This window comes from Pterocles gutturalis, unplaced genomic scaffold (assembly GCF_000699245.1).
Source record: "Pterocles gutturalis isolate BGI_N339 unplaced genomic scaffold, ASM69924v1 scaffold16124, whole genome shotgun sequence".
Taxonomy (NCBI): domain Eukaryota; kingdom Metazoa; phylum Chordata; class Aves; order Pterocliformes; family Pteroclidae; genus Pterocles; species Pterocles gutturalis.
In genome coordinates this window covers 516-28447 of record NW_010136017.1, presented here as the reverse complement: position 1 = coordinate 28447, position 27932 = coordinate 516, and the positions used below count along the sequence as shown (strand labels likewise).

Below are 27932 nucleotides of genomic sequence, written 5' to 3'. Positions count from 1 at the left end.
AACTGCCGAGCCAGAGAGTGCACTTTGAAAACCAACTGGAAGGTAAAAGGGAACGTCTTCAGTGGGAGCCAGCTGCTGTAGAAAAATAAGAACCTGGTTCAAGCAAGCGGTGGTGAAAAGTTGGTCTTTTGTATTGCGGCTTCTTTTTGCCCGTTAAAAGGGGAAAGTGTCTGAGGGATTTACGAGACTTAGCTCTAGCTGTAATACCTTTTTTTTTTTTTCCCCAATGACTGATTACTTTTGGGAGCAAGTCCTTCTGTTTGCTGTGCTATTCCATTGACTTTGGTGGAAGAGATGTTTCTAGTTCAACCATCCCTTGATCATGAGAATCAGCCTTTAGGATGAAGGCTCCTTCCATGTCCTTGCTGAAGGAAGGCTCTCTTTTTATGTTGTTGTGATCATTGTTTCTCTACCTAAAGACTGTGAATGATAATGAAGAGTGATAGCTTCTTTCTCCTTCATTTCTGTCTGTAAAAATTCCAGGAGCAAGCGTAAAATAGAAGGGTCTTCTCCTTCAGCCACACGGTGACTTGTCAGTAACAATAGCCAAGCTCGGAGTTTTCCACGAAGTAGGAGATTGAGTTGGTCGATGAATGTATTGCAATCCCAACACCATGTCTCGTCTTTCTGTGCAGAACCGCATCGGTGCTGTGAGCCAGCTGCGATATGAGCTGGGAAAAATTCTTTGTGATGTGCATTCTTGCGATGGAGTTGTTATTGCTGGGTGAGTATGATGTTGTGCAGTGCTCGCTTGATCCTCGCTGTTTGAAATCTCATTGATTGCTTTTTAACAAATTCAAAAGAAGCGTCCGTTTGAGGCAATAAGAATGAATTTTTCTGACTGTGGTTCCTTTGTGGGTAAGGTAGATTGTCCTTAAAGTGACTGATAATGATGGTTATCAGTGAATTTTTGTTGTGCTATTCAAAAAGCTACCTCACGTGCATATAGCCCCTGTGAAGACATTAGTATTTTCTGCTGTGATCTATTGTTTTGCTGTGGAAGCATCCAGAATGTTTTAAATATTGTAAACAACAATGAAAAAGGCTTTTTTTTTTTTCCCCATAAAAATCTCTTAATCACAAGGATATTATTGGATGCTATGGCAAGGTAATTTCAGGACTGTTATTTTTCTCCATTGTTATTTAAAAGAAAATCTGAGGGGTGGAAAAACCCACCCAAAAACCAAGCTCAAACTTCTCTTTTCTGAATATAAAGCTTTGTCAGGACCTTGATTAAATGTTAGCTATTCATTTGGTTTATACTCAGTTTTGAGAACCTCTCAGGCTCTTGGAAGAGGTTACTGTGACTGTCTCAGTAGGTGTAAGGATATACTATGTTCTGCTGGAGTTTTACAGGTTCAGTAATTCGTACCCCTCCAGAAGAAGTCCCATGAATAAATAAAAACTATGTCATCGTGGGGGCAGTCAGAGGACACTGTCCTTAGCATACCAGAGTTCCGTATCTTATGGTAGCACAATAATGGTATGCTTATGCCTTGCGGGATTAGAGAATACTACTGATAAAATTCCCACTCTGGTTATGAGAAAGGTGCCTTGGAATACATCGCGTGCAGGTAACTCCTTTATACATTGAAATGCTTTTGAATGCTGTTGGGCAACGGGGAGCAGAAGTCTAAACCAGCAGACAGCAGGAGCAGAAGGAGAATTTTCGTCTTTGATGATGGCTTTGCTGGTTGTTTTGCGATGTGTAGGCTTTTGGCTTCTGTGTTTGGAGGTCTCCCTTTTTATTCTCTTCCGTCCTGTCCGTTGCCTGTTGCTTCTCTGCTTTCCATGCAATGTCCTTGCTGCTCTAACCAGTTGTGTTACAGGGATGGAAATGCTCCTGCTGCAGAGCGGTGTGGTCCGTGACCTCTGGAGGGGCAGTGCCACACAGCGGTGAACCCCAACAGTGGCCATGGGGACAGGCTTGAAGAATTTGCGTGGCTGCAGTACCGCAGGTCTTATGTCAACTCCTGCCTGATGTTGAGAATTCCTGGGGCCACCACCAAGCCACCGCAGCTCCCAGCCTGCTGTAATCCACAGCTGGGATCCAGCCTGACTTCTTTTGTGCCCTTCAGCTTGGGCAATGTTTTTCCTGGCCTTGGCTAGGGATCTGTGCTACTGTTCCACTGTCTCTAATGAAACCTCCTGGACTTTTTTGGGAGCCAGAAACCACAGTTGTCTCCATGCTGCTGCCAAAACCTCCTGCTCTTCTTTTTCTTCATTTTCTCCATTGTGTTTCTATCCAAACATGCAATATATAGAAGGTAGGGAGAATAAATTTAGTTTCTAAAGAATTAATGAACAAAGGAGATTAGTCCCGTATATTTAACTCAAATAGTCCGTATTTTAGCTTGATGTATTATGGAGACTGGCTTTATGCAGTTTCACGCTGTCTTTTTATATTGCTTTCCCAGTTCCTCCAATATCTCTGGATGGTTTTGGTGAGTTTGCCTCAACTGGCATGGTGAAGGGAGGGAGAATTTAGGTTCCTGCAAGGTTCATAATAATAGGTGAGCAGGTAAGAGACCACCGAGGGAAATGCTGCACATGCGTATCTATTAGGACAAGTGATCTTATGGGTTTCATCCAATTACTTTTCAGTAATTTTCCTTCTCTGAGAAAACAGAATTTAGCAATGGAGTGTCTTTATGAAGCTGTGAGCATACTTTTGATAAAACAACATGGGGAAATTGGGCACTACCTGGTTAGTAAATGAGATGTTTAGAATACTACAACACAAAAATGATATTGCTTGCTTTGCTGTTTGCTCCATGCCCTTCATTCTGCTTTGGTAGCTTGAGATCTCTGAAAACATCTCTGAAATTGCTGCAAGCAGAACGCTCTTCTGCGAATCTTGCCCAAAAGAAGGTGAATTAGTTGTTCTGCCAGTGATGATGGAAGTCTGCAAGGTGGTGGCACACTGTCACCCCCCACCTCTCCCAACACCATCTCATGGTATGTCATGGTAAATATCAAACAAGACAGACTTGAAGTTATAACTAAAACTTCCAAGGACATTAGCAGGTTATGCAGGGGAAGACTTTGTTCATTATGTGCATTTGTAAGTGTTTAGGATAGGTGGACTGAGGCATTTGTTGGGGTTTTAGTTTAGTTGTGTTTTTTTTTTTTAATCCAATCATAACCCTCCCCTTTCTTTCCCAGCTTATAGTATTGTATTTAATGGCGTTGTGCTTTCAAATTTGTCATAAAAGTGTAATGAATCTGGTGATCAATAGCTAGCTGTTGCACTCTTTCAGTACTGAAGAAGTAATTTAATAGCTGAGGTTAACACAAGTCAATTTTATTCTCAGCATAAATATCAATTATCTGTTACATTTAATGATTATATCTCCAGTTTCACAAACACTGATGTGCTTAGCTTTGCATGTGAATAATCATAGATTACAGCCAGAGTTACCACATCCATAAAGCTCAACAGATGTGGGACTTTGCAAGACTTGAGGAGTTGGTGATGATCTTAAAGCTAATTTTGTGTGTGCCATTTCCTGGGGTTTTCTGAGCAGTGGCTTGCATCCTCATTTACCTTTCTTTCTTCTGTAGGCAGGTTGCACTGGAGTAAAATAGGGCCACTCAGTTTTTAGCAGGTTTTTTGATGTGTGACTTTGGGGAGCAGCTGCAAGGCTCTGGCTCAGCTCGGTCAGCCCAGCCAGGCGTTACTCGCTGTCTTTAGAGCTGGAAACTGTGGCAGTGGATAGCAGCTGCTCCCGGGTGTCAGGAGGCTCAACTCAGGATCTTGGGAGATCAGAGGATGGTTATAAAAATTAAAGAAGAGGTGGAGAGAGAGGTTCTTGAGAAGAAGTGCTGGGGCTGTTGTGTATTTGGGGTCTTAGAGCAAGTCTGAGAAAAATGGGATTTGATTTGAATGTGTGCTGTGATAGACGTGATCTGGTGTGCTTCATTGTACTGCTCCAGACTCTGCTGGGAAGTGGAATAACTTTTATTTTAGTTGCTGTAGACCTTTTTTTTAAAAAAAAAATCTTTCTGAAAAGCAATTTTTGCAGGTTGTGGTCAAAGCGACTTCAAACAGCAGCTACAAGTGTCATGTACGGAGGTATAGTTTGTCTGAACTGCTTCAGGAGGGGATCTCTGTTAACTTTGTGTAAGGAAGCAAAGATAAACTATACGGGTTAGTGCTCCCTTGGAGAGATGTACCTGTTTCATGCACTCTGCTCTGTTTTCTCCCCGCTGCTGCCAAAGCTCGAGCCAGAAGATGGCAGAATATCAAGGATTGATTAAATGCAACCTGAGCTGCAAGCCGAAAGTGGCTGCTAGCAGCTCCTCTTTCTGCGACCGCCTTGCTTTTACTGCCTGACATCAGATAATTCAATCTGGCCTGCATGCAGAGCGTCTTGTGTTTATCATTAAAATTTCATCCCAGCGGTTACGATGCTTGTTTTCTGGGTCAGACCTTGAATCCCTTTTCATTTGAGACAGTGGTGTTTGTGGTTACCTCACTCCCAATCAATGTTGTATTTGCCAGCCTCTCTACAGTTACATGTCTCGAAGGATCTTCTTTAAAGGGATGTTGTCGTCCCTCCTCTCCATGTTCAATTCAAATGTAGTTTTGTCTTTAAGTCAGACTTGACTTAAAGTAATTATATGTATGCTGGCTTGGCTTTTATAGATTGCTACTGGTGATGAGGTTCACTGTACCTAATGCTGTTGTGTGTTTGCTTTCAGTACAGAATGCCTGGATTTCTTCACCTCCTTTTAACAAAATCTTAATTTTTTTTTTTTAAGCAAGCGTATGTTCAGACAATAAAATTGCTGCTTTTCTTTTTTTTCTTGGCAGTGTTGACAGCCACGCTGATGGGTGTTTGTAGTCAGAGGTTAGCTCTTCCTGGAGATACCGATCTCGGAGCAAGCCTCTGGTCCTGGTTTGAACTGTGTTGTCATTGCTCAGTGGATGCTGTGGTGTAGTATGTCCGTGTCGTGGGACTGGTTTGGTTTCTGACCGGCTGTGTGTGAAATGCTCTCATGTGCCTGTCCTAGAACTGCCTTGTAAACTTGTGTTGGTGGTCATCATCTCGCCCAGTAAAACCCCACCAAATCCACTGTGAATTGGGGTGATGTTTCGTTGGGCATCGTGTTAACTTTTTTAGGCTTGGGCAAAGGGCACGGCAGCTTTATTGCTGCTGTTGGTAGCTCTGAAAGCTTCCCAAATGAAAATAATCAGAAGAGATCCAGAGCCCTTCCAAAGGCCCAAAAATATAAAGGTATCTGTTTTTTCTTTCTCCAGTTTTCTTTGACTGAAGAAAGAGTGGTAGGCTGGTAGTTAAGAGCTTGTATAAATGTAGATTTAAATGCCTCTGCTGTGCCATGATGCTGTGTGAAGTCCTGCACCTCTTACAGACCCATCTGGGAATCAGCCCTTGGTTCTTCTCTTTGCATTTTAATCTCAGAGGTTTTCCTCCTCCCGCCAGTAAGTACTGTCATCTTTCCTGGAGATTTTATTTTCTCGAGTTAGGGCTAGTGAGGTTCATCTGCTCTGAGAGCCTCTATAAATCTGCAGATGAATGCTTCCTCCCCTGTCAGGGTTACACCTGGCACAGATGGTATTTCTCCAAGTGTTGCTTGATAAAGGCAATGAGAAGCAAAAGAAGAACTTGCTAAATATCCTGTGTGATTAGAAGAATCATGTGTTTTAGAGATAGTGATACGTTTTAATTCTCTCGTACTGAAAAACTAAATGCACTGAAATAATTTTCGTATGGTTGTCTTCATTCTGGAGGAGTCTTATAGGAATTAAACACAGCAGCACTGTCAAACAATTTGGACTTTTAAGTCATCATGAGCAACACACAGACATGTAAGTAGCTGGTGCTCCATGGTAGGTTTCTTTGTTCTCTGCCATCACCTCCCACTCTGCTTTCCTCTTGCTCAAAGGTGACCTGCAAATGACTGTTTCAAAAAATGGGCTTGCCACTCTTTTTAGTTTCATAATGATGTGTGAAACTAGCCCGAAAGGCTTGAAAACGCTTTTCTGTACTTTTTAAAACTTCATGTCAACTCTCATCTAATTTGGTTTTTTTGCTATAGGGCTTGTGGGCTATTCTCAAGGTATTTATTATTAGCTCTTGCATCTTAATTCAGTGTGCAGACCTGAGGAAACCAAAATATTAATTAGTAATGAAAATGAATAAAAGTTAACAAACTGAACTCTTAAACAGCCTGAACAAACTCCTTATTTAATTGCTTAAATTTCTCTTGTATAACGACACAACTTTGCTAGGCTTCTCCCTCCCCTCCCAGTGACTGCAAGCCTGGATGTAAAACAAAGCACCAAGGCAGAAGGTAAAAATATTTGCCTGTTTCCCCCAACCTTCCCCAAACCCTTTGTGCTCTCTTCACTCATTGCCATCATTGTTAAGCAGCAGGAGGTGTCAGACCTTCTTTTTTTCAAGTGAAACCAAGATGACATCATGAGTTCAGAGGGGTCGGATGACAAACTCCGGGAGTTAGGTAAGGTTGTGTTAAGTGACAGGCACGTTGGCTTCTCTGTCATCTTGTGACAAAGAGCCTTTCAGGTGAAACCAATAGCAGAAGCTTGATACTGGCTCTTTGTGAAAGCTGCCTTCCCAGACTGCGACCATCAGGCTAACGGGTTTCACTGATGCAGAGGAACGCGGTGCTGCAGCGAGATGCGCTGGGTGCATAGTGCTGCCCAGGATTCTGAAGTCACACTAGTTATTTTGGAGCTTGTAGAGCCTGGTTTTCTGCTCAGCCAGACAAACCCATCCTTCTTTCTAGTAAACTTCTTGAACATGTCATTTTTACTGTTTTCTCAGCCTCTGGGCTGTTGCCATCAGTGCCTGGAGTTCAGGTGATGCTTTGCCTCTCTGCTGTCTGCAGTGTGTTGCAGTTTGTGTCCCTCCCAACGTGTAAGCATATCCATTTACATCATCTTCAAATGGTGTTTTCTCACCTGTACCTGAAACTGGAGCCGTTGTTGTATTTGTTGCATTACGTGTTTGTCCTTTGTGCATTAATAGTGCCAATGGACCAGATCCTTCCCAAACTGCATCATAATTCCTCTTGAATTCTTTTGAAAAGTATAATTTTTTTCTCCTCCTGCTGTGGCAGTAGCCTTGGGTGGTACCCACAGTAATATGTTTCCTTGGTCAGAGCAGCTGCTTTAATTAGCAAGTCTGGGCTGATGCAAGCCACTGGAACCTTGATCTAAATGGTGGGAGATTCTTGGCCATAAAAAAGAAATTACTAGAAACAGTTTGGCTTTCTCAAACTTCTGCTTTTGTAAGTGTTCATTAAAATGTTTTGCCTACCATATAACCCTTCGGCTTATTTCTGTTCCCTTGGTATGACATTTGCATGCACTTAAAATTAATCAGAAGGTGAGGCATGCAGAAGTACTTACGCTGGTGAAATGTTCATTTTGTTACAGATAACAATGATTAGCTGCAGAAGAACTGCACGCTATCTCCAGCAGCTTAACCCACTTTCTGGAGCTCTGATTTCCTAAATAAGGCCCTAAGAATGAAGGTATGAGCTCTCTGCAGCTCTGTATCTGTGAGTGGTCCCCATATGGACGTGGGTTGATGGATTGGAAGGTTTTGTTCCCAGCAGAAGAGTTTGGGAACCGATCATAGGGATGCTCAGAATGTATTTCCTATGTGTTAAATCTTAAAGTGTTTCCAGATCTGTTTTGGTACAAGTTAGTAACTTTTTTCATAGCTTTCCTCATATATCAGGCAACCCAAAATAATGTTTGGATGGAATCGGGGACATTACTGTTCTACTTCACGTTCTTCTGTCAGTGTTATGGTTGTTTCAGATGATCTTGGTTTAGCCCCGTCTCTTTTTTCTTGTATTTTATGGTGCAGCGGTCTGCTGTGCTATGCAATAGCAGAAAATTTTCTCTTTTCTGTTACATTTATTTCATATTTTTTTTGGTCATTGTGTTCTATTTATATTCCTTTCTGCCATATAAAGTGGTTCTTTACTCCATCATTTCTTCTAGACTGTTCTTCCTGATTCCTTCCCTTAAGGAATCCCTTAGCCAAGCTACCTGTCAGTTATATACATGGTGGCAATATCGATGTCTCTAAATAACAGTAAATGAGACCACAGGAAGGCTTGGGAACTTTTACCTCTTTCATCCAGCCTTACTCTGTGAGGCATCTAGCACTGTGTAAATGTATTGGAGCAATCCATCGTTATCCCTCACTTCAGAGCAGAGTTGTGGGTCTTAATGCTGGGTACAGAGAATAGAATCCATTTGATTCCAGTATGGTGTGGAGCCATTGAGGTATCTCCCCACTTTGTAGTGTTTCTGATGAGCAGGATTTTTGAAGTTGAACATTATGAATTACTACTGTCTTACTTGAGCCTTACAGAGAAGATGAAGTTTAGGAGCAATTGGAACCAGCGTGCAAAGACGTTTGAACTGGGGTTTGCATATTTAATTGGACCTTATTCTTAAGCCTACTGAGGGGGTCACTGATGAGATACCTTAATTAACCACATGAAGGACTGGTTAGTTGCTCTTGGTGGAATTGGGATGAAAGGTCTGAGATGCTTGTTGGAGCAAGACAATGCAAGATACTCATTATTTTCCTTGCCTATCGACAGGCATCCGTTTAAACAGAGCTGTAGCTAGAGACTGTTACTTGTACAAAATTCCTACTGACTTCAATAAAATGCATTGGACTTCTTAATAAGATCTTTTGAGTATTAACAGATGGTCGCTGACTGCCTGCAACAAAGTTGTTGGGTTTTTTTTGTTTTGTTGATCACCGCAGGTATCTGGAAACAGAACAGACTTTGCCTTCTGGAAATCAAACCTGCCTGTGAAACAAAGGTTTTTCTTTCTCCTTCCTTTTTCTTTTCTTGCTACAATTTGTTTTAGAGAAAATATGGAAAACAGAAACTCATTTCTGAAGTGTCTTATCGAGACTCTTTGGTGTTCAGACCAACCTAGCGTGTTTAAATACTTGCCCTGGAGTGGTGTGCTTGAGGCAGCCGACAAAATGGCCTGACACCAGCATCCTGTTTGAACAGAAACCCAGCGACAGTCTAGTTGACCCATTTGTTTGGAGTGAAATTCTGCAGTGCCAGCAGCAAGCAAGCCATGAAGGAAAGCAGTTTGTCTTTGCCGCTGCCATGGACTGAACGAATAGAGCCTCGACTGTTCTGAAAATGTTCATGTTAACAGTTTTTCTTTTGTGTATTTGTCAGTTTATGTATTAGTTGCAGTTGTACTTTGCACAAACACTAATTAGACAGCCATCAACACTCGGGGCCAAAGGCTTACTAACAATGCAACTGTGATAGCAGTGTCTTAATTGGTTGAGTATAATTGTCATTAGGCAACGATAAAGACATCTGGGGCTCTGGAGAGAGATCAGCCTCCCCCTCCTCCTCTTCCCCAAATTTGTTCTGGCTAGTGCTGTCCAACACAGTTGAGCTTTTTCAGATGAGACTCTGTGTTTTGACCAGTTTCCTGATGTTTTTCTCCTTATGAAATCGTCTGCCTCTTCAGCACCACTTCATTAGAGCGGTGCCCAGCCTCCAGCTCTGCTTCCTCCCACATGTGCTCTGCACTTCACCACCTGCTTCCCAGCCATCGTGGGACAGCCGCAGCTTTTAACCCCCAGCTCCTTCTCTTTCAGCCTTCTGCTTTCACTCCTGTGAGAGGGCACGAGGAAATTGTTCATCCCATTATGACATTACTGCCAATAAAAAGTAGTTGAAACGCTTTTGATTAGTGAGTATGTATTTTTATCATAGTGCATTTGTAGATACCATATGAATTTAATTTTTTTGGTTTCTCTATACCATATGCATTCCACCTATTGTTGCTCCATTTCAGCAAGATTTTTATGCATATCTGTAAAGCTTAAGCTGAATTTGCAGACTAATTTTTGCAGAAGTCTACATTTCTGTCCAGAATTACAGAACTCACTTGTCAAGGAGAAGTGTAGTTGGCAAAATATATAGTTCTTGTCTTTTTCCTGCTGCTACTTCTCATGTATACACTGAAATGTTCAGAAGAATAAGAGCAAAGTGAAGTGTAAGTCCATCGGAGAAGCTGAGTTACTTGGGAGGAGAGTCCCTGTTGAACGCTAAGAGAAGGATGACTGTGTCTGGTGACCAGGGAGAGCAGCACCCAGAGCTGAAAGCCAGGCTCTGTGTGGGTGAAACACCCTGGAACGTGTCTGGAGAGGAAAAAACGTGGGGTTGTGAGCAACAGTCTGTCTTGTTGCTCCGTTGTGCTCAGGAAATCAAGACTTTGAGCAGCCTTTCTAAATGAAGTAAATCAGGCATGGTCTCTAATGTGTATTGGTTTTTTTCTTCTTTGAGCTTGAGAACTCAAAATTTGTAGGTTTTGGGGTAGGATTTTTTTTTTCCCCAGAAGTGGCTTATATTAGATGTTGGAATATTTACCTGCTACTGCAATAATCATCTCATCACACCCCCCAGGGAAAAAAAGCAGTAGGTGAATGCTGTTGGTATTACAGCAAATAGGATGAGTTTACTGTTGTATCAAACAGAAAGGTGTTGGGTTTTTTTTTTGTTTTACTCCAGCAGAAAGCTGTGTGGGCCTTTCATAGTCATTTTGATAGAAAAATCAGCAACCGATTGAGTTTGGAGGGCTGTGCTTGTTCTGGGGCAGAAGACTTAAATCTAGGATTCTTTCATTCAGTAGCTGGTAATCCAAAGTAAATATTCATGGTGAAGTGTAAAAGTTGCTGTGGGTAGGAAATGAATAGAAATACTGAAATTATCTAGAAATAGGTTCTGTGAAGTGTAGCGTGTTCTTCTCTTCAGACGTCTATACTGATACGGCAGATTTGCCAATTATCTGCAATAAAGCTGCCTTTTTATTTTTTTATAGCAAGGCAATGCTTTAATAGTTTAAAAGCCTTTTGTTGTGGTTACAAATTGAAAGTGTGTTGCTCTTTACAACAGCATTGAAAGCAGGGAGTTGAACCATTAAATTTTTTAGTTCTGAATTGGATTTATCTGCGTGTTGAAATTCTTCCAGTTCAGTTCTGGTCCAGGCCCAGTGGATGCTGGAAATGGGCACACGGCAGGGATGGCCAACAGAGCATGTTGTCAGCTGAGGAGATGGTTTATGTCTCCCATTTCCCCGTGCTGGTTCCCTGCCCAAACCTAGACTTCCACTTATGTTTCCAGCATGATCTTGTAACATCTCTCCAAATCCTTTAGGTTTGCCACAGGGGACTGATTTGCTGTCACACTGCGCTGGGAAGGATGCGAGTGGTGTTGCTGAGTGAGAAACGGGGACTGGAGGGATACAGGAGGGCTGGGGGAAAAGACGTCTTGCTGCCCTTATTACTCCTTCTGCTGAACGGAAAGCACTGGTCCCATTGTGCAGTGCACTGGTGGGATTTCTGGACAGATGCACATGAAGGTAGGGGTTGGTGGGTGCTCACAGGGTTCTCCTGGCACATGTAGCACTTCCTGTTCTTCATCGTGACAGAACTGGAATGAGCACCGTGGCCAGGATCCTCTTAGGGGTTGTTCTGTAGTATCTGGTACACTGGAGCATACCTGAGGTACTCATACCAAGCTCAGTGGGTTGTGTTGTTGCGTTGTGTTGTGGCGGCGCAGCGGCACATCATGTTGTTGCGTTCAACGGTGTTGCGGCAGCATGTCGTGTTGTTGTGTTGCGTTGTTGCGTTGCGTGGCGTTGCGGCAGCACGTCATGTTGTTGAGTTCAACAGGTCCTTGCAAGGGGTGGGAGAGCAGCACGGCTTCGTGGTGGAGAAGTGAAGGCTCTTTAGCATGTACCTGTCACTGGGGAGGAAGGGTGAGGATGAGGAGGCTGCAGGGTGCTCTGATGCAGAGCCTACCAAGCAAGAAACAGTTTGTGTGTTTAACAGGTCCCAGCACAAACACATCAGAATTTTGAGTCAAATTTATTTCAAAACGATAGAAACATTCAGTGGCTCTGTTCCAGTTTGAGCTTAGCTTAAAGGTGGTTTACGTGGTTCTTCAAGAGCAAAGAATGGTTCAAACTAAATTTTGCCTTGGTTGAATTATCAGATAAAATTAATTTAAGCACTTACTGTGGTACTGTGATGTTTGATCTGTAATTCCAAGACTGCAGTCCATGTACGGATGGTAGCGTGTCTTGAGCCCTGGATTCCTTGGGTTGCATGTTGTGTAGAAAAAACAGAAGCGGTGCACTCAGAGAATTAGCCAGCCCTGTGTCTCTTCTCTTCCTGTTGTTCTGTTTTTTCCATCTATTTGTCTTTCTTTTTATTTTCCTAAAGCAGACGATGTGACAGCGAGCGTGTGCGTGCACTAGGAGGAGATGCTGTTCTTCCTTGCTTATGTGAGGGTGGAAATGAATATTCGGTCACTTCTTTCTGCCAGTTCTACCAGTATTTTATGTCTCTCTTGAAACTCACGTCTCAGGGTCACCTAGTGACGGGAGAATTTTGACTTCCCCCTTGAGAGTGATCTGCTCCTCTTTGCCGTTAGGAGAAGCTTGAAAACATGACCTCAACCAACCCAACATAAAGGGAAATAAAAAGCAGCTCAAAATTAAAATGCTTCTAAAATGTTCTGTGTGTCTCTTGTTGAATGGAACGGCAACAGATCAGTGCCATTACCTGTCCCGTTGCAGTTTATCTCCAAATTTTAAATTGTATCTGCAATGAGCACTTTCCTGTTCTGTAAGCTGAAGATATTTATTGTGGACTAAACCAGACAGCTTGTTCAGTCCGAAATGAAACTGTTTGCTTTGCTTTAGGGAAGCTTCCTTTTTTTGATCTTTTCTTTTTAAATAGTGCTGCTGTAAATAGGAGGTGAAAGCAGGATTTACAGAGGGATTTGAACCTCATCTGCAGAGGGAGGAAAAGGGAGAAGTGCTGTCCTGCCCTGGTCCCTCTTCTTCTGCCTTGCCATGTGACAAGGACACAGTTCTCCTCCCTTCCCAATTCGGTGCAGAGAATTAATGTGCATGTCTTTCTGCCTGACAGATTTCACCGCCCCCTCAGGCACTTTAATTAGTTGTCTGAAGTGGAGCGTTTTCACTCGGATGTTGGACTCATCTGCTCCAGAGTACCTGTAGCCCAGTTGCGTGGTTCTCCCCAAAGACCCACAACCTGAGTCGAAGTCCAACATCTTCTCAACTCTTTGTTAAGCACTTTCCTTCACCTCCTTTGTAAATAGCTATTTTCTTATTTTCCTCATAAACGTGGGACAGTCGGATTGTTAGCCTGTAGACCTTTGAGGCTTATCAGAATTGCTCTTTTCAAATATTTTTTTTCCCCCCAAAGTCAGGAGATAACAACAAAGCTGACAGAGCAGGAAGCACCCTTCATTTTCCAACAGAATCCAAGTCTTGGGTATGATGGAGAAGGACATTTGAGACTGTTCGTGTTAATTATCACAGTTCTTAAATAATTACTGAACTGTTCCAAAGAGCTGAACTATGGTCTTCGACCAGTTGGAGAGGGAGATTCTCCTCTACATTGCCTGCAATGTTTTTTTCTTTACTAGTATGTTGTGTACTACAGCATCGATGGCACAGAACACTTTCTGTGCTGTTTGCTGCACTAACCTTTGTTCATTTAGATATCTTCAGTATTATCTGAGAAGTTTAGTTCTATTTTTTTATTTTCTCATTGGCAAACCATAGTCTGATGTTAAACTCAGTTTTTTTTTCTGGTGATCGGTGAGCGAGCCTTCTGCAAACAAGACAGCACTGCCTTAATTCTAGAGACAACACTTAATTGTATTAATAAATTAATTAGTCTTCAGTGACGTAGGCCAATCTGATCTGTTGATGAGACATTAAGAAGTTTTGCTCTATAAAGAGCAGTAGGTTGGCCGGGTGTACGCGTGTGAGTGCCTGTGTGTGTGTCCATAAACACTGATTAAACAGCCTTTCCTGGCACAACCACAATCACTGATTTTTAAAGACCAAAAGGAAATACTTTGAAGTTTTGCCATGATGTCATTTAGACTCCTTGCTGACGACCTTTTTTCTCTTGAGCCCAGCTCTCCTTGTGTTCTACGTGTCTAAAGCTACTACCAGTAGTTAGTAACCTGTGGTAGCTCAGTCATGTTGTTCTTGTACTTGCTTGTCTTAGTAGACTTGATGCTGCAGTCCGTAAATAGGAATAAAATGAACAAGTTTGGGTTTGTACACAGAGTGTCTAAACAGGAGAACCAGTCCAGTAGCTGTAAAAGACGCTGGGTTTTAAGACACTTCTTGTTTCTTCCTCCCTTCTCCTGCAGCTACCTCTTTTCAGATGTTTTTGGGATGAATAATAGTGGCCTTCTCTTCCAGATACACATCAGGAGAGGTGAGGCTGTGGGACACTCGCACCTGGGACTACACAGCCCCCGTCCTGGAACCAGTGCACGGTCCTGGTGATGCTGGACCTCAGCCACATGTCTCCTTTGTGAGGATAAACAGCTCTCTGGCTGTAGCAGCTTATGAGGATGGTAAGTAACCACAACTCTCCTCCCTATTTAAAAAAAAAAAAAAAAAGCTTTATAAAAATGAAGCAGCTGTGCTCAGCTTTTTGTGTGGCTGTAATCCTGTATATACACACACACGCACACACTTGCTTTTATGTGAGAAAGTTGGCCAATAACCCTAAATGCATTAGGAGGCATTGGAACATAGCACCCATTAAACCTGATGTTTAATTCCTACTGGAACTGCTACACAAAGCTTGAGTGCCAGGCTGTAGTCCAGCCAAACTATCTTAAGCAAATAACTTGTTTTGCTATAAAAATATTAAATATTCTTCCACCAGCCTTCTCCTCTGTCCAAAACTCCCTTGGGGTGCTGTAAAGCTTTGTTCTGGGAATACTGGTAAGCTTGCATGTCTGATTAATCTGCGTCCTCTCTTGCTCTTGGCAGAGTGGATGGATGCACATTTTCTTAACTGGAGTATTGGTTCACTGGTTTCTAAAGTCTTGGTTTTTAACTGTAGTGGGTTATTAGATACTTTGATATAGAGAAATAAAAGCTATGACCTAATATTTAATGAAACCCCAATAAAATCCTGGTTATGTGCATTGTTTCAAATATAGTTAGATGTGTATATACTGCACAACAAGGGCCAGAGACCAACCGTGCATCTGCTGGACGCGGGAACAGCCGTTTCAAAAACCAGGTTGGGACAGTGCTGGCCGATTGGGATCCTAGGCCGGGTTGCTCAGGCAGAACTCAACTCCTGTCATCTTTCTTTAAAATGTGTGATTTGACATTTAAAAATGCCCTCAGGTATGAATAAGGAGTATTGTTAAAGTTGGGGAGCTTTGTACACATGCTGCCTTTGATCCTGGCATTTCTGTGTGTGAAAACAAACCCGAAGACGGGTAATCCAAACAAAATCCCTAATCCAGATATTTTATATTAGAGGTAAATTAAATGCTTTGTATGTGAAAACAACTGTTTTAAGATGATAACATCCTTAGCTGTTTTTTCTAGAGTGGATCATGCTAGAGTGGTTTTCTGTGGCTAAAAGTTGTTGATAGGCAGCGGTTGCTGCCAACGGCAAGTGTGGTATTACAGAATACTCAGTAATATTATTTACTCAAGTCATAGGAAATTAGAACACAGTGATCATTTTAAATGTTGGCTTTTTATCCCGTGTGCCAGACAATGGCTAGCAGAGGGTCTTTTGTTTGTTTTCTAGTCTCCCACTGACTAATCTAATAACTTGTCTAGAGATTTTTTTCTGTCGTATTCCTTGTCGTCGGTCCTGTGTATGCTGCGACTCAACTAGTTTGCATAAAGCTCGGCGTCTTTTATTCTTTTGGGTAGAAATTTTAATGGGCTCTGTGATATGGCAGTTCCTCTGATTTGAGAAGCCTGGTCAGAATAGATTCATTTCTGTGTGAATAAGGAATTGTAAATAAATGTTTGCTAACTGGAATCTGAAAGCGTATATTTACCACTTGGTGAAGAGAATTATTTTCAGCTTGGGGAGGGAGAGGGCAACTTTGAAGATAATGTGTTTGATTGTTCTTTGTTGTACTTTTCCAGTTCCCTTTTCTCTTTGTTTGTAAGTTTGACTAACACAGAGAAACCATCTGCTAGTGTTGGAGGTGGTGCTGTCAGGCAGAGAGTCTAGACTTCTCTGTCGAATCCCTGGCTCGCAGACTTGTTCAGATAACATCAGTTTCTCCCAGTTCAGCAGAGCTCATGCAGCGATGTCCTTGGCATCCGATCACAGGGAAGAGCTAACAGGCTGCCTGCTCGCGCTGTGCCTGCCTTCCAGCGCTGGTTTGCTGTTCCGTAGTAGCCGACGCTTCCCAAGGTATATGAAATACAGGAAGGAAGGAGAAAGATTGGTCTTACTGGGATGCCTGCATCCAAAGTGAATTGTAACTCCACGATGGCGCTACAGAAGAATTGAATTGTGACTTTTGGTGAATGTTTCCGACAGCGTCAGCCTCTGAGAAACAAGCTGCGAGGGAGAGGTAAATGAGAGAAACACGTACGGGGAGCAAATGAAGTTCTCTCCGCCCGTGCCAGCGCTCAGTGGGGGCACTGGATGTACACCTGGGGCAACGGGACTTGGCAACTCGATCCACAGTTGTGATTTTTGAATTCCAACCCACTGGCCTCATATTTCTTCTGCCTTGTTTCCTATTGTCAGCACTGGCAGTCCTCCAGTTTGATTTTACCACTAATTGTGTTGCACGTTACCGAACTGAAATGAATCAAATCAAAATGCTTTTCCTGGAGCATTAGATAAAGCAGGCGAGGGTTCTGGGTAATGAGCAGATGCTGCTAATGCAGGGACAGGAGCGACCGTGCCAGGACTCCATCTGCTCCATGCTTGCCTGACTTTGGCTGGGAGCCACAGCTTTTGGGAAACAGCGGTCTACTTCAGCCGTCGCTTTCCCCCGGCCCTCCGGAGTCTCATAGTTTGACTTGAAAAAAAATATGCTGCAAGAAGAGAAAATACTTTTTCTTTTTTTTTAAATGCTGTGCTTCGTACTTGTAGGCATGGTGGCGAGATGCTGCGCTGCTGCCGTTCACGGTGATGCTTGGAGACCCCTTGGGAGGAGTTAGTGGAAGTTCACAAGTTGCTACTCTGCAACTTGGAGCAAAAGGATGCGGTTTCTGCAGGGATCAGCAGTGCTCTTGCTTGTTGGCAGGCTCCAGGAAGGGAATTTTGGCAGCGCTACTTTCTGGGACTGTAAATCTGCTGCCTTGTCCATTCGGATGCCCTTAAAGCCGCTTGCGGGTGTTGTCCCTTCTGTACCCTCTTTGCAAAGACAGCAGTGGGGTAACGTGTTTGGTGCCTTCCCCGAAGCGCCAGGACGTGCTGTGAGATAGTGAGAGCAGGGAAGCAGGCTGGCTTGAATAAAGGAAAAAGTTTGTGAAGAAAATCACATGTCATAGGTGGTAGTATATTTATTCCCGTCACATACATCCAGGTGGCTGTGGATGTAAAACTCTTGGCTTGGGTAAATCGTGTGTGATTTCACATCATGGTCAGGGAAAAGTCTGCCTCTGGAGTCCTGAAGTGGGGAAGGAAATACAGACTTTGTCCCCTGTGCCTTCTCTGAGGGCCTGCACAGGGCCAGGGTCATCTGGAAATCTCAGTAACAGAGTGGTGCAGGTAAAACCTGACGGCCTTTGGTGGAAACTGCTGCAGTAGTGGTCATGTCAAGGCATGACTGTTCTGGCTGAGGTCTGGTCTCTTGCTGTTACGGTAAGGAACTTGCTGTACCTGCTGAAAGTTAAGAAAATAGCACAGCAGTGAAAATAAACTGTAAAATTTTAGTTAATGAACATTAAGCATCTCCTAAGGTTTGTGCATTGGTTGTCCCTCCAACTCAAAATGTTTTTGGGAGGAACTCAAAATTCAGGTAAGTTTTGAGGCTTCAGGCTGGTGCTCATTTTCCCCTGGGTGTGTCGTCTGCTGTTGGTGCTTCATAGGAGTATGGTGTGATCTGAAATTGATAAGGAAATAAATTAATGTTCCCAGCTTGGAGAAAAAAATATACAGGTAAGAAGCGTTTTCAGGAGGTGAAAAATAATTTTATTTTGTTTACATCAGGATAGGAAGTGGCAAGACTGTGAGCCACACATCATATAGACAACGTGCATTAAGCAGCTTCTGGCCTTCTGCACGGCTGTGTTTGGAAGCTGAAGTGGATGAGCCTGAAAACCACGAACATGTCCTGGTTCCCTGCTCTAGCATATGCACAATTCTGTCTTTGCTTTTTTTTTTTTTTTTTTTTTGATACCGCACACGTAGCTTGCTTTACATCTTTTCTAAAGCTGACAGCATCTGCTAGCTCTGTGGTCTGAACGTGGACAAGCTGATGTTAACGGATCTGTGCAGAGCATCTTCTGCACCAAACCCAGCCCTCCCCGCGCTTACCCCGAGGGTTTGCCAGTAGCTGGTAGCACGGGCAGTGGCTGGCCTCTGCTGTGGCTTGTTCCTAGAAGGAGCTGTGCCGTGCTGTATTTACGCTGGCGAACACAGCCAGTATAATATTTACAAATGTGATTTACCATTTTTTTGCCTGTGTTTATGCTGCCTTTCCTTGTTACAGGATTAGAGTATTTTATAGGAGAGAAAATTTTTTTTTTGGTGGCAGAAGTGTTACTTTTTATACCAGAGAGAAACTGGTGTGAAAACAGATGTAAAACCCAGCTGCTTTTGCAGGATGTCTTCTGTGCTTCCAGCTGCAAAGAGGGGAATATGCTGGAGACAGAGAGCAGCTTCCAGCTGTCCACCTCTGATACAGCGAGAGATGTGTCAGGCTGCGGATGCTCGCTGGATTGAGTGCAGTCGGGATCAGCAGCGTGCTGCGTAAGGCACAGTAGTCTCCTAGTTCGATGTTTTATCCAAATACCTCGCAATCCAGAGGGAGTTGCAGTAAATGGACATGTCATCAGGCCACGTTTCAGAAATATGTGGGGGTAGAAGTTATAAACCTAAATTCTTTGTACAATCTGGGCCAGTGTGATAAACAAGACTGGTACAGTGATTGTGATGTCAAGCGTCAGCAATTACACCATCTTCATCAGCTTCTTGCACTTAACTCGTTTCCTTGAGCCAAGATCACATACAAGCAAGCTGTAAAGTCTAAATCGGTTTGAGGAGTTATTGTTCGAGTTCAATTGGAATAATCACAATTGCGGTGCGGATTTCAGCATGCTGTGAAAGTATTGCTTGTAATTTTGATTTAATGACTTTCTAGCATTTTTAAGATTACCATATTTAAAAAAAAAAAAAAAAAGATGATACTGTGTGCTTGCAACCTTAACTTCACCTCAACAAAGATATTGCTTTGGAAATGAAGTACTGGTCACTGCTGGAGGCAGGAAGATAAACTATGGAAAGTAGTGATCTCATCTGCACTGGTAAATCTTACGCCTAATTTTTTTTATGTTGCCATACTAATAACTTTAGCTGTAATGGTGGCTTTTTTTTTTTTTTTTGCTCTTACACAAACGTGATTGACTGTTGCAAAGGCTTGCACACTAATAAATACATTTTGCTCTTTCTGCGATAAAAGGCAGAATATTCTGAATAGCACTTTTAGACCTAGCTTCACCTGTTGATAAATACAGTGGAGTGTTTGCTTTTTCTATGTAAGGCTTGATACAGTTTCCTGCTGCCAGGCATGAATGCCTGCGCCTGTTTTGACAGCAGTGCGTTGCCGCAGAAGGTCTGTGCACGCCGTTATTGAAGCTTCTGAGTGGCAGCAAGGAACAGACGATGGAGGATGTACGTACAGGATCGTACATCGTACAGGATCCTCTTGGAGGAGAGGAGAAGCCAGAGGGACAAGCAATACTGTTGCAAGCAAATAGTTGTTCATCCTAATAAAATAAAATTTTATTTGTCATGTTCTTTCTGTTCCTTTTGAACTCTCATTTTGCTCCTTCATTAAACAGATGTTAACTTGGGAAGTTAAGTCACTTGTTTTGTTGATGTTACCAGGGATGTTTTTCACACCATATTGTGCATCAGGTGTGGCACACACTGGATTTGATAAAAATTTTAGATATTTTGAGTAGATTTTGCTACTGAACATTGGTTAAAAAAAAAAAAAAAGTACCTGTCTTGAACTGATTGTACTACTCCGGAGCCGTTTTCGCTGTTCTTCTCTTTTTGTGATGATTGAGATGCAGTGGTAATAACAGTGGCTTTGCTGCCCAGATGTACAGAGCAGAGCTCTGAATGCTGGGTTTCGCAGTTTGCTCCTGTGGTTCTTTGACTTGAATATTTTTTTGGTATTTTGCAGAACTTTCAGACGTTAATACACTCTGTTAAAAACAGTGAAATGCACATCACAGAATGTGTAAATAAAAGACTTTACCAAAAGCAAATCAACTTCCTTTTTCCCTTTCACAAAAGTGGTCTTTACTTGGGATAGATATTCTGGGGGAAAAAAAAGTTGAAAATGCTCCTGCCCAGGGGAGCTTGGCAGCAATATTCATCCTCAGATAAAGAAATCCAGTTCTAACAGGCTATCACTACAGTCTTTTATCATTGCTGTTTGCTTGTTGAAATCAGCTGGCCAGGACCTGAGACTTCACCCCTTCCCCGTGTTTGAGTTTGGAGCCCGGGACTCGCTGGGGCCCCGGCTTCGCGTGGGGCAGACCCGGCTGTGGCGGAGTCGTAGCCTGTGCTCTCCATTTGTATTTGTTAACTTGTTTGACGCGTAAGTGCTGCGATGGGAGCTAGCATTCTGTTTTTCAAAACCAGTTCAGCAGTTATTTACCTTTCAAGCAATTAACATAATTACCATTATGCTAAGAAGTAATTTTGGGAAGTTCTGCTCTGAGCCCTTATGGCTCCATCGGGACAGTTTTAGTCGGGACTTATCTTTTTGATGGAAGCCTAATTGCAGTTTTGGCTTTGTGTAAACAAACAGAGGCGGTTAATTGTTTAGGCAAATAGCAGATTAATTTAAATATGCATCCCTAATAAAACAAAAATGGTCCCCATTATGGTTCTCATTCCCATGGCGAGGAATATAAATATTCAGTGGGAGTGCCGTTAGACAGGGATCTTAAGGATTATCTGCATTATTTCACATGGCTAGCACTTTCCAGATACCGAATAATCTTTACAAAAGCAAACATAAATCAATTTAAACTCATTTAGATACCATTTCACTACGTGCAGTTTCATTACCACACTCTTGCTTCACCTCCTTTGGGACGCGGGAGGAGTGTTTGCAGACTGGCATCGGTGCCCGTCCGCAGCTGTCTGTCAGAGCTTTTATGTCTCCTTTTGAAGGAATAGCTCCCATTAATCATTTCATCGTTAATGGCCACGCTCAAGGAGAAGGAAGGCTTCTCCAGCCCTGCCTATCCCATCGGAAGATTGCTTCGCCGTTAATTCGGTGCAAAGGTTGGCCCAGAAAGCTCCCGTTCCGTCTGGCCCTTCTGTTCTGTCGCACGCTCCTGATTGCTCCAGCTTGCACTTATTCCGATTATTGCTTTAATGTTCCATGCTTTTAACGAGAGTATCGGTGATCTGTGCTGGGAAAAAATGCAATTGCAAATGTGTCGTCACTCCTGTATTCTTTGGGATTTATATTTATTAGCTTTTTGAACTCTTCTGCATTTTCTGGGGGGTTTTTTTGAGTTTTTTTGGTGGTTTTTTGTTTTTTTTTTCACAGAGTATCAGGATTAGGAGCTTTGCTGCTGGTTGCAAACTGTTCAGATTGGTATTAAAATGCCCAATGTGATTGCTGTGTGTGCGAAGCTTCAGGTTCTTCCCTTTAAAACTTTTCTGTGTGCAGCAGAACAACTTAAATCTGAGTGTGGGTTCTTCTGCGCTATTTTTAGTGGTAATTGAGGATGAATATGCAGTAGAATAAAAATCTAGGCGTGTGTTTAATCTTCTCCAAATGTGCTTAAGTGGGAGAAGTCAAGTAGTGTTCCTCAAGGTAGATAACAGCGTTATCTGAAAAATAAGGAATTACAGAGAGCTTATATCTTTAATCTTTAAAAGTTTTAATAAATGCTAAGATAACGCATGGTGGTTGCTTTATGTCTTTGTGTACAGGAACGATTAGTGTTTGGAGCCTGATGTTCGGGCGGGAGCCGGTCCATCGTTACCAGCACAACCAGAGGATCCAGGCATTAGCTCTTGGTTCGGAGGGTGCGACGGTAGCAACGGCATCTGGCTTCGAGGTCAAAGTGGAAAGCCCTGATGACAGAGGATTCTGGCAAACCACGGAAACATTTGAAATCCAGAAATTGGTGAGTCTCCAGGCTACTCAGCTTCATTCCAGGAGCTCCTCATCCACTAATTATTTTTGGTATGGTTAAGAGGGATCTTATAAAAATCTTCTGAGAGCGCTGCCTGAACTAGATAACAGCATTGTCAGCTAGAAGCAGTGATTTTGGAGCAGTTAACGGACGAGCCTTCCATCGCTGAAGAGCAAGGGTGAAATGCTGGCTTAAGCTATAAGTGAAAATGAGCAGAAGTCCATATGGTGCAGGAGGTTGGCTGGGTTTAATTATTTTTTTTTTGTCAACATTAAACTATGTTGGCTCATTTTGTACGTCAGTTTTCTCGCATGGAATTGGAGCACACACTCAAGGTCTCATTCCAGATCAGTGCTATCTGATTAATTCCGAGGAAGGATATTGCAGGCGAGCTAATAGCATCACTTGTGAAGCTGTAACTAGTCGTGCAGCTTCTTTAGGTTGCACCTTCTGTCACTGAAGTTTTGAGACTCTCTTAATTAAAAGCTGTCCCATTCTCTGAAGTTTTATTATGTCTCAGAGTTTTTTTGAAAGGGAAGGAAGCGCGTAGGAATAAATTGAGTCCTGCAGCTTCTCTGCTATTGCAAGAGGCTGACTGTGCAGCTAAGGGGCGTGAAGTCGTGATTTTAACCACTCCCGATTAACCCCCTCTTTCAAAGCTAAGTCAGTTTTGCAATGCTTAGACAAACAAAATCCCCAAACATTTTCAGAGGTTTCCCAGTAAAAACCTTAAAACACCACCACACCATTGTAGTCGGATCGGTTTTACTCTTGCATCAGCTTGCTGTGAGCTGTCAGTTAGCCACGTGTGACAGACAGACACCCAGGACACCACGCTTTCTTCTGGCTCAGCTGTGCCGTTAAGGAGTTTCAGCCCTTCCCGTGGTGAGACTTCCCAGCGATGTCTTAACCAGTTACTGAAATGGGAAGAGCCACGTCATTCTGGTCTCGTGGTAGAAGACGGGGGAGCTAAAATTTGGGTTGTCTGGGAGATGTGTGAGGACTTTTCTGTTGTTTTAGGGCATATATACGTGATTTCAGGGTGAGCATCAACCATTCCGCATTAGTTGCGTGACTGTGGTGCCTCTCCTGGAGCACCATATTCACATTCTGGCCACGATATTTGCTTTGTGTGCTTTAACCTTCTGGCTTTCTGTCCTTCATCTGAATGAGTCCATTAAGTCTTGCTCCTTTCTCTAAAGTGCCATTTTGGTGTGTTCTGTTTTAATGTGTTCCGATTATTTTTTTTTTAAATGGGCTCATTCTAAAGACTGCAAGCTAGATTTCATCCTCGGAGCAAAACTTGCAAAAGTTCAGAAATAAAATTGATACTTGGTCTTTGTCTGAAATGAATGTATAATTGGGATGATTCGAGATAGCTGATAACCACACATCAGTAGTTTGTTCAGTCTAGCATGTGGCAGTACTGATGTAAAAGAATTTTTTGCTGTAATGAAAATAAAAAATCTGCTCTTTTTAGGTCAACTTCCTTAATCTGGTTCCCGGTGTTACGGGGAATCCGGTGACAGTAGCAGCTGCAGAAGACGTTGTCTATCTCCTGAAAGCAGAAGAACCTGGCAAAATCCTCCATTCTGTCTATGGTCAGCCCGTCACCTGTCTCGATGTGTCTGCTCACGAAGCAGCCTTTGGGGTCAAAACCTTTGGCTGGTTGTTGAACGAGCCCAACCAGGTATTTCATTTCTGGTTTTGTCAGATTTTTATACCTTCATAATTAACAAAGGAAAACAGAGTTCATGCTGCTGACCATTTCCTTCCCAGCTTTTGATGGTAGAGGGAAGACATACTTTTAGTGCACTAATCTGATACTTCGATTAGCGTTCTTTGGGTGGGCTGAAGGAAGGGATCACTGCTCAGCTCGCTGCGTTCACTGTAAATACTTTGCATTCTCTGCTCCGCAGCAGGTCCTGGCTCCTTCAGAGGGATGCTACGTCAGTGGCCCTCTAGGGGGAACTCCTCAAAAAAAACCCAAAACCTAAAAACCCAATAAACAACTCCTGCTTAAAAAAGCCCAAACATCCCTCAGCCTTTCTGATGAGGGCATCCTGAGCAGCTCAAGCCCTGCATGTGCAAATGTCTGTGACGTCTTAGGAGGATGCTGCTTTGTTTTTTTTGTGTGTGCTGGAGTATTTGAACTAAGTTACTCCCAATTTGATGAGAAAGCTGTGACTGTTGTATTAAGGGAAGCTAAATGATAATCCTTGGTTTGAAGCCCCCTGTGACACAGTCTGCTGCTTCCATCAGCACATCGTACCAGTGGCAGGATAGACCAAAACCGGACTGGGTTTGTAACACTGCTGAAGGCTGATGGCTGAGGCGTGCCTCTAATGCAGCCATCCTCAAACCTCTCTGCTTACAGGAGGGACTATTTAGGGCTTGCAGACCCAAATAAGTAGCATAAATAGTTGTATTTTGGGGGAACTCAGAATCCTACCTGCTCCTGGACACAGCCCCTCTCCAGGGCAGGGACCAAGCTACGGTAAGCCCTGGTTCCAGATGCCTTGAGAAGTGTTTCTGTCCCTTTCCTGCATCTCACCTAACTTTCCCGCTCCCTAATTTCATTCCATTTTTTGTGGTTCTACTTCGGGCTATGAGCAATGAGGGAAGGAGAGTGCTTCAGGCAGGTGGAGAAAGAAAGCAGGAGGTGAGCACCCAGATGAAAGGAGCTGGGGTCTGTAGTGTAAAAATGCGGTGTTTGTTTGGCAAGCGACCAGAACAGGAAGGCTTTATTTAGCACTACCTCCGTGTTAGGAATAAATGTCTCCAGCTGCATCTAATTTCCTCTTAAAAATCCACGTTCACTAGGGAAATGCTGAGGCCACCATAAATACCTCTAGCATTGAAAGATGCTGCGAGACCGTGCTGTCTTTATTAATTCCTTTGCTGTCCTCAATCTTTTACAGAGGTGGGAGGTTAGAAGGTAAAATTGCCTCATTCAGGGGCATTACAGCGGTGATCGCCTTTGTGCCTCGTAAAGGAATAGAGAAATCTCCTTAGGCCCCCGAGCGTCGCTCGGTGAAGCCGGATGTATTTCCTAATTTAGTTCTGAACTATTTGGCATTTGATGGCAGGTTGTATTAAGCCGCGCATCAGCGCGCATCCTAATCAGGGAGATGGGGCTGAAGTCGTCCAGACGGCTGGGATGTGTTTGACAAGGACGCTTGCTTGGCATTGCCGCACCAGCTGACATCACGCCGGAAATTAATTACTAATGTCTATTATGATAATTATTCGCCTCGCGCAGACGTGAAGGGACTTCGCATTGGCTGATTACGCTGGTCACAAGTTGACAATCTGTCTTTAGGAAAGCTTTTGGTCTTGGAAACATAACGATGAAGAATTCCAGCCCTGTTTGCTGCTGGTTGTGTTTCTTCTCAGCTTGGGGTTTTCTTTTGTTTTTCCTGAGGGATTTTTTTTTTTTTTTTAGAGTAAGCTCACAATCCTAATGCTGCTGCCTAGTAACTTGCTTGCTGATGAAAATATCGTTAGGGAAACTTTTTCCCTCTCTCTTTTTTAATCATTGTCTAATTTTAACTAAATTTGACAGCAGAGTAGAGATCTGAGGAATACATTTTGTAGGAACTTTTATGTTGGAGAAGAGAAAAACATCAAACCTGTGGCATAGCCTTTCCTACTGCTAGACGACAGGCATCCGCGCAGGTGAGGGGGGAATAGAAACGCTTCATCTGTGAGAAGTTCAACTTTCGCTTCATCAAGCATCAGACAACCCAAGCAGGATGCTGTTTACTGACATTTTGTCTGTTTAGTGCTCCTGAAGCTCTTTGTTTTATGTTAAGCTAAGAGAAATTTTGTCAGTAAGGGTTATTTCAGCTGTATGAACTCGGCGTGGAATGCACTGTTTTCCTTAAATTCCAAATTCTCTAAATACTGAGATCTGTGTTCCCATCTAGGCTCGTACATGGCTAATAATGACCGTTAACGACCCCCAGGGAGAACCATAACCCTGACTCTCCCTTGCACGCTCAAGCGGTGCTCGTGACACCCACGGACATGCCTTGAAGGCTGGTGCCGCGTGAATAACACGTCACCCTGTGCCATGCGCTTTGGCGACCTGCAGCAACATCACGGAGTCCTGGCGTTCACATGTCTGAATTGGGGTTTTGAGCACTGTTTGGAAAATTATTTTCTAACTCTCCAGACATCCACAGATTTAAACTAGAGCCAGGTTTGGTCCTCTTCATGTCAGGATATAAGCGTCTTAAACAGGTAGCGCTAGAACTGTCGGATTACCATCCCCTGATTTCCTGTGCAGTTATCTCGCTAATCGTAGGATGGGACTGAAGCTTTTCTCCCAGTTGGTGTATTTATAAGCTTCCCTGAATGGCCTGTGTGCTGTTAAGTAAGTCTGATCTCCTACTGTAGCTTCAAGTGAGCTCTCTCCTGCTTGTGGATTATTTCTATTAAATTTATAGGTGCTTGGTTCTCTTGGGGGAGGAAAAAAAAAACCCCACAAACCCAACTTTCTCCTGTATTTAAAATTTACTTGACATTTTTTAATGTATTCAACAGTTCTTGGTGATAGAAGATAAATAACAAGAGAGGATTTGGGGTTTTTTTTCCACCAAAGAAACTTGATATAGCATGCAAGAGGATTTTATTTTAAACTCATGCAGCTGAAGAATTCTTTTTATGTTACACGCGTTATAAGGTGCAGCTCGGCGTATGTGGTTTTGGTTGCTCTGTGTGCAAACTTGAGCCTTATTTCAGAACAGGTAGGTGGGGAAGGGAGGACAGGGATGATTTTAGAGCCTTTCACTTAGAAGGCTAGATGTGTTGACATCCGATGTCTTGGGAGCTGTTTGTTATGCTGTCGCTTTTTCCTCTGTTTTGAGCTGGTGATTGGCTTGTACTTGATGAACAGTGTTCAACATCCTCTGTCTCTTCTCATCGGCGATTGAAATACTGCCTCCTTTTGCTCCTGTATTTAACGTTTCCGCAGAGTTCTTCAGCGGCTTGCTGGTGTGGGTGTATCCGGTAGAATTAACCCCTTGAAATGGATGTTAGGAACTAAGAGTAAGTGAAAAACAAATTTTAAATAATCCTTTAAATAGAATTTCTTACTCTATGGTCTCTCTTGGATGATATATTTAGGTCACAGCTGCTTTACATAAGCTGTTACATCTTTCCTGCACCGTATTTTAACTCAGATCCTCCTCTTTGTTAGCTGGTAAGCTCGCATGGGCTTTTCTAGGGTCGTAATGTCTCCAGTTCTCATGGAGTTCCAAAGACTTCACATTTTTTATCTTGATTTTTCTTGTTTCAAAAAAAAGTGGGGTTTTTTTTTAGCTTTGTTAACCACTGCAGCTCTGGTGAATAGTTCAGTTGTCAATAAATTGATCTTGATGAACTCTTGTTTCTGTACCAGTAAAGGGCAGGTCTTACTGGTGCCTGAAGCTGAACAGGTGGGACTTCCCCAGGGTTCCTCTCTGGGAGCTGTAGGACTGTCGGGTATTAACAGAACTTTGAAGGTGGAAGGTGTTTTAAATACCTTTTTCTTTATCAACTCTTTGGTGCCATGTAGGAGGCACAGAACTCCTTCTGAGGATCTGAACTCTGTAACTTCTTGTGAGTCAGGCACTGCAAGAAATACAGGCCAGCCGGGAGACCAGAAGTTTTCCTTGCCTAAATTTTGCATGATTTTTTAACCCCTCTCCTG

At 43.0% G+C, this 27932-nt stretch overlaps 1 protein-coding gene across 1 annotated transcript in view; it reads left to right on the top strand.

Annotated features, from left to right (window-relative positions):
- The window catches only part of FBXW8 (F-box and WD repeat domain containing 8), a gene marked incomplete at both ends in the record, with an annotated part of 31318 nt that extends 7391 nt beyond the window's left edge, over positions 1 to 23927 (top strand). Inside the window, 5 exons of the mRNA XM_010082147.1 lie at positions 1 to 42; positions 636 to 724; positions 14312 to 14469; positions 22032 to 22228; positions 23718 to 23927. The exon at positions 1 to 42 is cut by the window's left edge and continues 123 nt beyond it. Of these exons, the coding sequence (XP_010080449.1) occupies positions 1 to 42; positions 636 to 724; positions 14312 to 14469; positions 22032 to 22228; positions 23718 to 23927 (696 nt within the window). The remainder of the gene's footprint in view (positions 43 to 635; positions 725 to 14311; positions 14470 to 22031; positions 22229 to 23717) is intronic.
- Positions 23928 to 27932: the final 4005 nt, after the last annotated feature.